This window comes from Acanthaster planci, linkage group LG19, assembly GCF_054643075.1.
Source record: "Acanthaster planci isolate LZ-2023a linkage group LG19, COTS_SCS, whole genome shotgun sequence".
Taxonomy (NCBI): domain Eukaryota; kingdom Metazoa; phylum Echinodermata; class Asteroidea; order Valvatida; family Acanthasteridae; genus Acanthaster; species Acanthaster planci.
Window position 1 is genome coordinate 5,615,026 of NC_141795.1, and position 15,087 is coordinate 5,630,112.

General features: G+C 39.3%; 2 protein-coding genes and 1 long non-coding RNA gene across 4 annotated transcripts in view; 2 read left to right on the top strand and 1 right to left on the bottom strand.

The window, feature by feature from the left end:
• Positions 1-15,087, top strand: part of LOC147795980 (uncharacterized) — a 45,220-nt gene that overhangs the window by 7,851 nt on the left and 22,282 nt on the right. The gene's annotated exons all lie outside the window — the stretch shown is intronic.
• On the bottom strand, positions 239-11,894 carry LOC147795981 (growth/differentiation factor 10-like). Its single transcript, XM_087149094.1, has 4 exons — positions 11,745-11,894; positions 11,053-11,359; positions 1,684-2,645; positions 239-1,464 (listed from the first exon to the last, which is right to left on the bottom strand). The coding sequence occupies exons 2-4, from the start codon at positions 11,348-11,350 to the stop codon at positions 1,273-1,275; spliced, it is 1,452 nt and encodes a 483-aa protein (XP_087005220.1). The 5' UTR covers positions 11,351-11,359; positions 11,745-11,894; the 3' UTR covers positions 239-1,272.
• LOC147795982 (bone morphogenetic protein 10-like) lies at positions 12,058-14,594 on the top strand. Its single transcript, XM_087129958.1, has 2 exons — positions 12,058-13,173; positions 13,654-14,594. Exons 1-2 carry the CDS (start codon positions 12,684-12,686, stop codon positions 14,592-14,594), a joined length of 1,431 nt encoding a protein of 476 aa, XP_086986084.1. The 5' UTR covers positions 12,058-12,683.

The window sequence follows — 15,087 nt, forward strand, 5'->3', positions numbered from 1 at the left end:
AAAGTTATACATGAATTATTGTTGTTACAAAGGGCAAAAAGGGAAAGCATCCACCCCCCTATCTCCCTTTTCACGTCAACGTCCAGGCTTTCCAGTTCCACTGCTGCAGGGTTCGGGATTTTTTTTCAGCATTCCCCACTAGTTTGTAGATAGGAATACACATATGGCTGTAAATCAAATTAAATAAATCTTTACAACTGTTTTACGCTCTGACAAAAAAGAAACCACGACGCGGAAATTATAGTTAATATCTACGCAATTTTGCTTTTATGATACACATAGGATCATACGTGAGAACTCTTGCTAACTTTCGATATATGGATAGATAACGTTTCTCCAACTTGTTTTAAATACGCACATAGAAATTCTAAATTTAAGAATGTTCACTTATAAGTTTTCGTTGAGCAAAGTCCTTTATTTTTTCAATGGAGCTTGAGAACCGCTTCATGCAGACAGCGCCCTCTTTTAATCAACCATGGCACTTTAGCTCAGAGCCCTCTTGACACAGCAACTCAAACAACATAATTTCATTCGTTATATAATATACTCAATTTCATTTTCTAATTCATAATTATTTTTACACGAATTAAAACTCTCTAGTTTAGACGCATTAACACTGAAAGGTTGCGCGTCGAAATGTATTTATCATGACGAACACCACAATACTCATGTCTTGATCGTTGATATCAACAAGGTAATAATTCAGTTCAAGGACAAAGTTGCGTTTGACTGTCCACAAGATTATATGAATTTCATTGGGGCTATTAATGTTTTGTCACATCCTGCTAGGAATAAGATAATATACCTTCGGGCGCTAAACCCAAGTTGGGGTCAGCGTTGGACATGAACCCCACTTAAATTGTAAGGTTATGTCAGTCAAAATAATGAACACCACAAACTTCAATTTGCAGTTCCGTACATGGTTCTTACCAATAGGGAGCTTTTCTTTTTCATTTGGGATTCCCAACACACCTACGTATTCTGCCTAGCAGCGCTGTCTGTTGATAGACTTATCTGACATTGCTTTGAGCTATAAAGTATTCTTACTGGGTCCTTGAACTCCAACGCAGTACCACAGTGACACCACTGTGAATGAGCATTGTGTCTGAGCAATAAATCGATGTATCTCTAGATATCAGCTCAATAGCGGCAAAAATTGGTATCACAAAGAGTTGTGCAAGACGCTGTCCGAAGCTAAAATTATTAACAATGATATGAAATTACATGTAGCATGCAACCCAACCCTTGTAATTTCCAAGTAGATGGCAGAGTTCAACGGCAACCACATGATTCCACCACCATGTTCCGGTAGTTCTTCAGTCCCACATTATCATTCTCATCCAAGAACAAGATGGATAGTGATGTCATTTTCTCAGGTACGCAGCAAGGAGGCGGAATTTTTGTCTGTGTGCCGGCGACGCTCATCACACTCTGAATGGTTGCATGGTTTGATGGATTGTCGGTCTAGCGATGAAAAAAATTTGAAACGCATTATTTTTGACATGTTGCTTTTGAATAATAGAACAGAGGAACGAACTATTATGGTTTCGTTTTTTAATATAATTATACACGCAGTCTTTTCTACACCATGCCACTAAAAGGTACCTAACTGTGCTCCAAAATGTTGGCTATAGAGACGGAGATTTAAGCAATGTGTTGAATTTTTGAGTGTATTTAGTTTACCTTCGACAAAGGGAATCTGCAGTCCCCTGCACAGTAGAAAGCATTATAGCCGGTAGGTGCGATGACATATCCATCCCAATCAATGGTATCAAAACTAACAAACATGGGATGACGAGAGCAAGGGCCTTCACCTGGTCCCATCGGCAATACAGTGTTTTGATCTCTGTCATCATTCATAGCTTCGTGGACCTCATCATTCTCACCTTCATCTACCGAGCTAGACTGGTCTAACAGTGGAGCTTTCCGGTGATTTTTCTTCGAAACTCGTTTGCGTTTTTTACTGCTACGTTTCTTGGCCTTGCGTCGTTTCGAGTCTTGTTCATTGAAGTGTTGGAAAGTTGTCTGGTGAACCATGTTAGTGCTTCCTTTAGGGAATTCGTTGGTCATGATTGAGTGAGTATTGTCATCAACACTTCGAGCGTGTCGAGTGTGACTTCCCATCGATGCTGAATGTCTCTGCGCCTTGAGAGGACGAGTTGTTTCGGAAGGGGATGTTTTAGTTTTGGAGCCCTCTTTTGTCCACTTTAAGACTGAATTTCCACTGCTGTCATCTTCCTCGGCATACATCAGCAAAAATGGGCGTGCATGATTTGAGAACATTTTCCAATGGGTTATAAGGTCTCGTGGGGAATTAGATGAGTCTTTAGTTCCTTGAAGCTGGAACGAAACACCCACAGTAATCTTTGAATCTTTACCCTCCGAGGTTGGCTGGAAAAAGAGAGATATCTGAGATGTGACGTCAGTTACTTGCCATCCACGCGCTTCCGCCGGGTGGTGGTGTACTCCGATTGACTGGCATACTGATGACGTATTAGTGATGAGATACAATCGAATGTCAAAGGTCGGTCTTGAGCCAATCACGCCGCTTTGGGAAGCGAAGTAATGAAGTTCAATGGAGCGAAGATTCTCAGTATTCTGGCTTTTTATGCTGAACACGTATGTTGGGTCGTTGCATGCAAACCCTGAAAGAGAAAAAAACAACGAAGCGGATTAGATGCACGGAGAAACCATGCAGAGCGGCACCAACATTTCAGAAACCATTCTATAGTACCACCTGGCTTGGTTGCATCATGGAGGCCATAGTTGCATGTATGGGGATTCTTTTACAGTACTTCCATTTTGCTTTTCCACAACATCCATTGTGCACATAGCAAGAATTTGAAAGGAACTTTGTATTGTTGGTTTGATCTCATTTATGTGTAGAATTTTGAGACTTTAGCAATGATATGCACAACTACAAGATCAAGTTATTCCTTTGACAATTATTTTTAAACCTCTGCTTCCCTTGATTGCTTGTTGAGGCTGCTGGAAACTGGACAACCAAGATTGCTTATGCAGCACCCCTAAAAAATAGCCACACTTTATAATAATTCAAACGACGTGCACGCTCGTGAATAATCCCCGGAGCTTGCCTGATTAGTAAATTTATAAATGGAAGCTAAACTAACTTAACCAGAGATCGGTCCAACATCACAGAGAATAATTGAGTTAGATACCATATAAAGCATTACTTTTATCAGTAAATTCAATAAAATGCTCTCAGCAAGGATTCAAATTACTAAAAGAATCAAGTTAAAACCAGCGCTAGTCTCTAAATGGCCGCTAATTCTATTTACGTTACCTCTGCGAGCTTATTAGGTCGAAAAAGGCGCAGACCTAAAAATGCGTTAGCACGGTATAGTGTTTTATTCCTCCATGGTAATACATATGACATGCACATGAAGCCAGCTGCGATATACTGGTCTTGTGAAAACCATTAATTAACCTTACCATGTCATATTTTAAATATAAACTGGATGCTTAAGTCAAAATCGGAGGAGAAAACTGATACAAAATCTTCTGCAGGAAACTGTGATGAAGAATATCATACATGTACCCCATAGGCATGCGCAGTGTAGACAAAACTATATGTACTGTAGGTCTGACTTGCGCTTGCCAGCTTCAAAATCACAAAAAGACCACGCTTACAGGTTTCGGCCACATATGCCATGTGTCCTTGCTCTATGCACATACCAACCATCCTTCAACTCCAGAGTAGGACAGTTTATTTTTCTTGACACTTAACGACCAGCCTGCTTAATTCACGCTGGCGCATTTGTAAAATGCGAAAGCGGTATGATAAACAAAACCGTAATAGCACAGGGCACGACCTGTACGGTTCATATTAGCCGTCTATCCAGGCTGTCAGAGGCAGACAAGACGTTATCAAGCTTAGAACTTATCAAAGAATGACATTCCTGAGTCCGGCAGCTATGTATAAAATCAGCTCGGAGTTTAATATTGGTGTCAAAATGTAGGCATGTGTGTTTTTAGGTGTCCAAATTAGCAACAGTTAGATTTTTATGTTTCATTTTTAACAGATTAAAAAATAGCCATCCAAGCACTGCAAACACATGTATATAGGAATGTCATTTGTCAAAATCAACGTCGCAGTAGTACGTAGTAGTTTAGAACACACCTGTGCATTGTAAACATGAAACTAGGAACGAAACTGTTTGTTGAATTTGATGGGTCGTTTATTTGAAAGCCATTACTTCTTTTCTGTGGGTTCATGTTCAAGAGGTTGCGTCTTAACCCAAGTCAACTTAAATTTTGAAATGCTGACAGATTTGCCAAAACATGATACACAAGCGCTGGGCAGTGGGTACATACCAAGACAGGAAATGGACTGAAGCAGTAAAAAGTTCTTACGGCCCTTGATCGTAAGGAGAATTAATGAATAATGATGTGTAAGCTAATGGTTGTGTCTCAACCTTACCATGAAGTTCGAGCCTTACTTTATGACTCGATCAAGAACAGACTCATATACCACAGGCTATGGGTCTCTTAGGGTTTAAAATGTGATAACTTTGGCATGCTTGATGATTCGACAGGCCGACTGAACTGGGTGAGTCACACACGCCAATAACGAAAACTGTGCAAAATTAATTTTTCGTAATAACCAATGCACAACTCTACAGGGATCCTTGAAAAGTAATTCCATTTCATGTTGTATTGAGAGAAAGTGGTGAGAAAAGAGGAAACTGGCACTGCAAACACTCGACAAACATGATTAACTTATTCCAAGTAGTATCTGAGGACAGCCAACTGTCGCCATTGCTTATACTCAATTTTTGTGCAAGTCTGTCCATGGATCTGTCACCCAAGATGTGACATATGATGTGACTTATATTGACTGACCCTTGCATGGTGGTCTAGTCCCTGACTCCTGCCCCAGGGAGTCATCAAGTATATCAGGCTCGATTATGTACGCCTTTCTATATTCCCTGTGGTGGAGAGTTTTTGTTTTTTGTTTACTTCATCATAAACATCCCACATATTGGACTATTGTGAAAACATTTTAATCTGTGATAACGTAATTGAAGTATAATTTTAGTGATTATGGTTTTTAAATGTCGCAGCTGGCTAAATAGACCAGATAGAAGTAACCCAGCCTTACAATACGATAATCATTAGAACCTCCATGCAAAGCCATTTCATTTATTATTATTTCAGAAAGAGAGAAAGAAAAATACTGGGAGATTTCAATTCATTTCAAACTTATTGTCCGTGATTTAGGAAACTCAAATGCTATAGCAAGACCAGTTAGTTTGAGCTTCTGTCAAATCAGATTTGATTTGATTTGATTGAGCTTTTTATAATGAAGTTAACATTTAAACCTCCAAATGGTACTTTGAGACTGAGCTCCGTTCTTGCATTAACGTTAGGTGGATGTTTAAGAAATTAAGCTGCCCGTAAATGTATTTGGCCTAACTGTCTTGAAAACCGGCCTGTCATAAAACAATTGATGACTGTTGATATTTGGCCTGACAGCGGGTCTGGGGAAATCGTCAAAGATCTGATAAGCTCTGTCGGTATCTTTGTCGCCTGTCTACCGTCGTCGTACCATTATGTCAACCATTCCACTGCAGGGAAGAATGGGGTAACAACTGCTTAAATCAAACTCAAAACAAACAACCACAGAATCGTAATCATTATAAAGGTGAACTTTGACCAAAAGGCAAAATGTATGTGAAAGAGCCAGAATAAACAAACCCATAAATAATTTTAAAACTGATAAACAAACTTGAATGACTTGTACGTGAAGGTATCGGCAATTCTTTGAGTGGTATTCAAAAGTTGAATATTTAAGGTCGAGACAAAACACATTTTCAACACATAAGTTGTTTCTGTAGTGGTAAAAGCTAATACTAAGAAAACAACAATTGTACCATTTGAAAATAAACAAAGTAAAACAGATTCATCCAAAACAGACCAATCAAACTTGACCGTGCAGGCTGGTGTAAGAAACAGGAAAGGAAATAGCGACATTCCAGACGCTAGTCTTTTTCTGATTGGTCTCTTTGTTGTTTCCGTCTTTTTCTTGGAATATGAAAACTCCTGTTTTTTCTAATAATGTTTTTAATATTTTAACGTATCTACTCTTTATTTTTCAATTTTCCCTCAAAGCGCCTGGTTCGCCGACCTTGAGTAATTCCATACTATTTGTTTACCACATTTACTACATCGATATCGAAATAATATCCAACCATGATAAGTCAAATCCGTCATGGAGACGCTTCCATTTTCCTTTAATTTCTGCTGTCATTATTGATTTGTTGGAGCAATGAGGGTAGTGCACGATTCCCACTGTAGGTCACGTTAATTGTGCATTGGCAAATTGTTTCTGACAACGATATAGCATTGGACTTTTCATGTGTTTGTTTTCAGTTTTAAGACATCATTATAACGAGTTGCTCTTCCCCACAGGAGGCGTAACTAAAGGGGCCAATTTGATGGGGGAGGCTACGGAAGTTTGATGTAGGCTGTTACCTCTGTGACTAAATAATTTCAAACAACAGAAGTCTGCTTTGCTGGAAATACTGCAAAGGCAGAACGTGAGATGGTTTTACCTAGTTCCCTTAACTTTTGTAAGGCATCGAAGATAAAAGCGTGAAATATCGACGGGAATTTCACCTGCAAACATATGATTTAAAAAAAAATATTTCACAGAAAATAATGCAATGGGATCTAGCTGTCAACGTGTGTTGGTCTACTGATTCTTTTCCAATTACTAAAGGTGAATTTGATGTGGGAAGTAAAATGAAACAGCCTGACGTATTTATGGGCTGTGCTTAACGCCCACAACTCCTTTGTTCACACATCAAGTCCACCATTATGGTGCAAACTGAAGAAAGATTGTTGCTTCGTTAAACAGGGACGACTTAAATTAGCCTCACAGTCACTGACTATTACCTCTAGTAATTACTGGTTTCTCTCAGTAATACATCAGGACAGGGTTCTAAATCTTTTAAATGCTCTTTTCCCAGGAGTGACATATATCTTTTGACTGTTGATCAATTTGCCGCTTTAGCTTTAAGGCATTTTTAACTGGAGTTAAAGCTTTAGCAAGTCATAACCTCAAAACTAAGCCCAGATCCAGTTATCATGTTATAATAAATGAAATGAAATATTCTGAAAATCATCGCAGAACACGCGCTGAAACATAACATATTTGTTTCACAGTAAAATTAGAAGATGGAACGAAGTCATGCATTATACAAATTATTAATTATTACGACAAGAATTTCGAACCAACATTTAACTGTAAGCGCCTATCTATTTAATGACAGTGGTCTAACAAGCAACCAGTGAGGCATAGGCTAGTATGATCACTCATTCTGGCATCAACACGAGTAGATATTTCAGAACCTGTAATGTCAAAGCAAACTTGTAAAGAGAATGATAGAACTATAAGTTCCTTATTCTTGGTGGAACAAAACTTTGAGTCGCATTTTCTCTCAGAAAGATTCAATTAGTTTTGCCTCCGTTTTATTTCAAGCTACATGTCTTTTAATACACCCACAACACCTCGCGTAAAGACAATTAATCAATGCACATTTTTACAGACTAGTAAAACATTTGCAAGAAGTGATGTTGGGAAGCTGCTGTATCTGAAAAACGCGTATTTTTTTCTATGTTGTGGATAAAAGCATTACTATCCTCTTATACACGTGTTAATCGAACAAAGGATATTTAGGTTTAGTTTCACAGAATAATAGATAGGAGATGAGTTGACAATGATTAATACTTAATCTTGCACAAACCCCAGTACTCTGGGGCAATGATAGGATGAAGAATCAAGGTTTGAGTGGATTTTATGCTCGGTTTTATAGCAAGTTCCTTGTCGCTGGTGGTAAAACAAAACAATGAACAAGGAGTTGTCATAAATTCGAATTTCATATCGGTCATCTTGACGTATCAGCTCATATAGTCCTGTATGTAGACACCCAGTAAACGATGTACACAAATAGCTGGCATTTGTCTGTTTGGATTTCGTGTTTCTTTTTCTCAGGCACGTGTTTCATTACTTTAAAAAAGGGGCCAATCCATTGTTTGTTGCATGTGCAAGGTTATCACACTGAAGTTTCTTTTGGAAGGGTGTGAAAAGAGACTGAGCGTGAAATATGTTAAAAGGGATCATCAACATAAAATAGATTGAAAATTATATATATAATTTATATATATAAATATATATATAAATAAGTATATATATATATAAATATATATATATATACACGCATAAGTTGTACAGTGTGTATTGAGCAGACAAGGTAAAGCTCGTACACAAACCCTGCCGTGTTGACATAGATTAATCTATATTAAGACCTTCCTCTTCAATTTACTTTGTGATTTTGTATGATGACATCGTGAAGCAATGATCATTTCCTCTCGGGCCAGTCTCTCCCCTCCGGCTATTAATTCAATGCAGATGGTTGTTCCCCCGAGCGAAATGCAAGAATTTCACATGTTTATAAAGAACTTACGGTAGTAAATGTTAGAATCTGTAAGACAACGAAAGGGTCTATCATTTTATTTGTATCGGTGGAACGTCTGCCACATTTCTGTGCTGGCGAATGAGATCGCGGTCAATTGAAGCTTTTAAAAACCTGTTACAGCGTTAAACATTTAAAAATTTGAACAAAAGCAACTGTATGTTGTACGCAAGCTTTGTGATCTCAGTTTTATCTAATTTCAAAAAGTGGTTGTTGGTTGAATGCAATGAGCAATGTGTATAATTCAGTGCATTCAAAACTTTTTGTAATGTTCGTATAATTTGTTTCATTAAAAAAATGATATAAGATGTTTCATATATTTCGCACCTATTTAACCAAGGCACACAAGGACGCTTTTAGTGGGTTGTGTTGTTTTTATAAACTGACAGAAAGTCCCCACAGTTAGTTAATGGTGGGAAAAGAATTTCCTCCTCTTAACGCCAACTGTGCTCAATGATGCAACGCCATCAAAACTGCTAAGAACAGGACAATGTGGCAGCAGTTGTGAACGTGCATACACTCGACATTTGAATGCCATTAGTTCACCCCATTAACCTTTCGATTTCCTGCTTAAAAAAGTACAAAGATGAAAAACGTTTTGATGATTTTCCCTTCTTCGTGGTTTTTATTTTAAAATAAAAAAATATTTCAGTTGACCTGCATTCACATATGTAATGTGAAGCGTGTATGGTCCAGGCCGATAGCTGTTTGTAGGCCCGGTTATATACATGTCTTAGACTTGGAGGTGTTCGCCGGAGACGGCCCATTTCTGTGGTAGCAGTAGGCATGATTGCTCCTGCTAGCCTTTTTTCATGTGAACAAGCAATAGCGGCCCGAGCACTGAGCACCTAACAAGATAACACCTTACCACCAAGGTCTGGGGTGAATCACAGTCGCAATGTATAGCGAAATGATGACGGTCAAGGTAACTTCAATTTAACCAAGGGAAATTTTCACCAAGTAAATCTCGGCATAGATCTAAGTTTGGCATAGATCTGAAGGCAACCAAATAGGGTGTCATTAGGACAATTACCTTAACACACTGTAAATAAAAATTAAGGTCTCTAAAGATATATTGGAAAAAATCTTCCCGTTCAGGAAAATATCTTGCAAGTTTGATGAATTCGTGAAACATGGTCGCTCTGGATACCTTTGCATTTCTTGCCTTTGCAGCTACAAAATTGCATCCAGAGTATTTAGTTACGCACCATGCTTGAACCTGTGCTTGAATAAAGCATTCGAAGTCTCAGGAACTAGCAGTTACGGGAAGTCTTATAAGAAGCATGAAGTCGTCAATTGAGACTAGCTTCTATCAAGTGGCGCACCAAATTGGGAGAGGGGCCCTAGAAGGGCTTGAGCCTGCAGAGGTAATTTTTCTACTTTTAGAAAAACGAAATGTACACCTATATCTTAAACTATATACAGCCGTACATCCCAGTTCCCGATGGAGTGAGGGGGGGGGGTGAGCATCATAATTTCAGGGGGGGGGGTAAACTTGGTCCGAGTCCCCCTAAGACAAATCCTGGGTGCGCCACTTCCAACCTTCAAAATCCCGGTAAAAAAGATTCCGTTTGGCGCTTGCAATTTCTGACGTCCTCTTCAGAATATTCTCCGGATAATCAGTTATGAATCACTTTAAGTGTCGATAAGGTTTGTTGATTAAAACATCCGAACTTTCGGCAGACCATGTCTGCGACTCAGGTATTCTTAGCTCTAAATTCTTGAATGTGTGCTGTGTTACAGACTACATGATACTTTAACTAGTCACGGGCAAATATCCTTGACTGTGTATTGTTATTACCATTATACCCCAGACTAGCCTTTTTTGTATAAAAATGAACACCTACTGTCCAGAATTATTAAAACAAATCTTCCCCAATGGGTTTATATTAATTATTTAAATTACTTTAGCCAGAAAGAGAATGAGTATTGTCTACAGTGCTGCCGAAGTAGGTTGTCTGGTAGTCAGCGTGACATGTAACATAATACAGTTTAAACTCATAACTTTCTTTGAAGAGGGGCGGGGGGCTAGGTTAACCTGTACTAAACCATCATGCGGTAGGTTTCTTGATTCCTGTTAATAATGCACCTCCACCCTAGGCTACATGATTAGGATCCTTGGAGAGGTATCTCAGGTCCAGTCCCTGCTATCCATTTGCAAGCAACGCAGACCATTTTTTCATCTTTATGATGGACCAATGCAAGTTTCATTGCTTCATTTATCAAACAATATATTCTGCTGAATGCAAACGGCTCCCTTCCACATGAAATCTTCCACATAGGGAAAAAATCCCTGAGACAAGGGAAAGAGGAAAGTGTGGTTTCATTCTAAATAATTACCGTCAAACCGGGGCGTTGATAGAGTTAGTGATTCTTTCCAGGTTGGTCATTCACACTTGAAATAGCCTCACTATTTAAATGTAAAATCTTTACAAATGCAGGGTGTGAAACTTCTGTATTTTAAGCTTCATTGCAAAGTTTGAATTTGAAATGCTTGCTGAGTACAAATCCCATATTTACAGGTTTGTGTCTTTTTCGTTTTTTTCGTACTTACTCATTGTCGGTTGGTAGCTTCGAACTGTGTTCCCACGTTCTTTCAACTGATCACCATCCTTAGATAGCTGCTGCATGATTTTCATGATATGCTTCGAAGGACTGATGCCTGAGTATCCCCCAGCTCTTCTTGTACTTGGCCAGAGGCCAGGTGGGTCAACAGATTTCACATCCTTAGAAGATCGAAATTGCGATGACTCATGGTGAACATTTGAAGACAGTCCGTGGCATAACAAAGCCGCCAGGTAGCATACTGTTAGCAGTGGAGTCACGGTAACGTCTACACGGTTCCCAAGCATTTCGCAACACTTTAAAAAATAAATGAAAATAGAAATATTGTACATGTCCTTTGGCAAGATTCTCCGACTCAGAATGTGGATTACAGCATAATGTGTTTCCACGAAATCCAAGGAGATCAGATTTAGTTTATGGCTGAGTTATTACGAATCATTACCTGTGTTCTAACTTCTGCTTGCTTTAAATTACTTGATGAGACGAATTTTTACCCATCTGCTTTTTGTGGAAATTCCTCAAGTGTAAAAACTTGCGAGGAGAAAAAAGTAAACCTGTCAGCGATTTGGGTGTTTTGGACAAAAGAAAATGATAAAAGTAGAAGCTGTAAAACAGCGGCAACCAGGTTCAATTCCTCGACGGTTTGACAGTTTTAAATGTGATAACATTTCGTCAACCTACCGTCAAGCTGTCGAGGAGACGAGCAACAATACTATATACTTGGTCTTGTCTACTGCTACGCCTCTGCAGCGCAGAATAGCAGATGAGGAGATAAGTAACCGTACCGTCCAAAATGCAGCGGTGGATATATCTGAGGTGTATATAGCAATAATCCCAGCGTAGGTCTACAGCTTGGATGAAGGTCAGGTGCGGGTACGACAGATTGATTGGCTCAGCCAGTTGCCCGAGAATAAATTACTGTTTCTGGTTGTTGCCCCACTCACAAGCCCACGTGGTATGCGTTCTAAACCATTCGTCTTATGTGATCCGGTTATTCTATGGCACAGATCTAGATGCGTACCATATATGCAGTGATCACTTAGTACTGAAAATATGTCTCTAGCTGTTTTTATAATTTATTTTAAAACTTACCCCTAAAAAGGAGGATTTTATTCCTTCAGTACTTTAGATTCATCCACTCCCAAAGGTGGATTCCATGGGGTAGCTTCAAGAGAAAACTTTATTCCGCTTTCTTACATTTTTGACAGACTTTTGAGGTTGGAATGCGGGGTTAATTGTGGTGATGTTTGAGGCTCTAAGCCTTACTGCAACTCTTGAGGGGCCTAATACACACCTGTCATTTCTTGCTTCTGGATAAAGTCCAAATTAAAGTGCTCACGTCTGATTTCAGAATTATCTTGAAGAGGTTTGTCGATAAGAGACATACGACGCATACTTTGGCAAGTTGCTGAACTCCATGAGGGTATCGTTCCAAGAAGTTCGAATCTGAGACCCATCATTTCTCCATTACGCGTACACAACGATCAGTCCACCGGCCAAAACAGAACGTTGCTCGAAACAAATAATTCCATTTCTATGCTCGACTGCAATCTAAAACTATCGTCCTGTAATTAACCTACATTGGAATTAAAAGTTCTGTCTGCAACCGACTTTTTCGCCATGGGGTTCTTTCGGATTCTCCTTTGTTTGTTGGTCATCGTATTCGCTGTTGAAGTTTCAAATTCCGCTTCAATCCAAGGCTATATCAAGTCTCGAAGTAAATCCTCTTACTATCGAAATTTAGCTACGAAAGACGGAGCGACATCCAGGCACGCTGACGAAGTGGCAAACTCCAGGCCCTCTGGACAGATCATTTCTGGTGGTTCTGACTTCGGTAAAACATTAATGCCTCTCGATTTCTTACAAAGTAGTGACCAGAGAATACACGAAGACGCCACAGTCAAAGATCAGGCAGAATTAGCAGGACGGAAGGACTCAGTCAAAAAGGCATTCAGATTTCTTCACCATGAAATGGCCTCTAATTCCAGTTTGCCTTCGCCAGTACACAGTGTACCACCATACATGATGAATATCTATAACACATTTACCATGAAGCGTGACGATCATGTTCAACCGGAGGCTAACATCGTTCGCGGTTTTCTGAATCAAGGTAAGCATGCAATGCATCATTGTTTGGTTTGTGTTTTTGTTTTTTTCTGATTTGATGGGCTGGAGAGGTGGGATATGGAATTCGTAAAGAAGCTTAAGATTATCCCAGTCTTGAAATATCGTCTTGATCTCCACCCACTTCCAAATTGACAAATACCAGCCAAATGGAAAATTTATTCAACTAAGAAAACTATTAAAACTTCATGAAATTTATCGTTTAGCCTGGGTAAAATTGACTCATTAGAGGTTTTGCTATTTTGATTTGAAGAGGTTACCATTAGCTGTTTTGTATTTGACTCGAGTAAGTAAGTGCTCAGGCAAACTCGGTGGTCAATGTAAATCCGCAATTATTAAACGAACGCCATGATTTTCAGTCATTAAGAGTAAAAATAATGCTATTAAAATCAAGGCCTCGAATGTAGGATTGATTTAATAAGGGAAATAATGGTCTGATCATTGATTTTTGATTTATATTATACAGGAACAAATGACCTCGAGAACAGCTCTGGCCTGGAATCGATTACGTCATGGAACCAAGGGACCCTACATGACGATGGCGGTGATCGTAACTTGCTGTTTAATATCACGATTCCATCAAGTGAAACTGTCGTCATGGCACAACTTAGGATCTTCATTTTGGTTGCTAATAGCAACATCCATTATGGAGGCATTGCTCGTATCCTTGTTTATCGTGACTGCGAGGTTAACACAAGGCTGCTGACGTCACGGGTGATATGTAGGCAAACTAATGGATGGGAGAGCTTTGATTTGACAGGTCTGGTTCGATTGAATGTCAAATCAAATATATCTGGACAACCACGTGTACAATCACAATCGCTACGCCTCACGATCCACCTACAACCACTGATAAAAAATGAAGGCAGATCAAGTCTGGATGTCGACATATCACGTGATATCGAATTGAAGCCCTTATTGGTTGTTTATTCAAATAACTTCAACAGCTTCAAAGAAATGGGTTACCAACAAAAACAAGACATGTTTGTAAGCGACCGAATGAAGAGACACACAGTAGTTGGAACGAGTGATCTAAACAGCGTCAGCATTGTTCGTAAGAAGAGAGATTCTGTGAGACTCAACCACCTGTGTAGACGGCGTCCGATGCAAGTCACCTTCAAAGATATCGGTTGGGATGAATGGATTATTGCACCCAGACGCTACCAAGCTTTCAAATGCTCCGGACAATGTGTCTTTCCATTAACAGACCACTGGAGTCCTACTGTACATTCTATCATTCAAACATTGGCCCATGAGTATGATCCAAAAAGCGTAGAAAATCCGTGTTGTGTGCCAACTAAACTTGAACCAATATCAATGTTATATCTCGATGAAAATAACATACTAACGTACAAGTATCGATATGAGGGTATGGTCGTGAAAAAGTGTGGATGCCACTTAAATTAGTGCAACTAGACGTATTAATTTGATGTGACTGAGGAGGGCATGGGTACATTTTGAATATCATGCAAAAGGGTGCGCTCATTGGCGGACCCAGGATGGGGCGACAGGGTGCGCGGACAAGGGGGCAGTAAAAAAGAGAAAAGTGATGGAAGAGATGTCACTTCCCTTACGATATTAAAGAAAAATTTGAAGTTTCTGCTCCCCCCGAAAAAAAAATGCGTGACGAAGAACACGGTCAGTATTATGTACAAAACTCCTACTCCTATTCCTCTTTAAAACAAAGGCTCATTCACCCCTTTATTTCTCATACCTTAAACGGTGCTTCTCCCCCACTCCGTTCAGCTCATGTATTATTTTTTTTTTGTATCAACGTCAACTATTCCCCACTGTCCATTCCCTCTCATCTTTGCCCTTCGAGCTTTCGAAGTCCAGTTAGTGATTTTTGTGTAGCCTCTTCTATGTTGTATTCCGTGTTTCATTATTTGAATGTAATTTT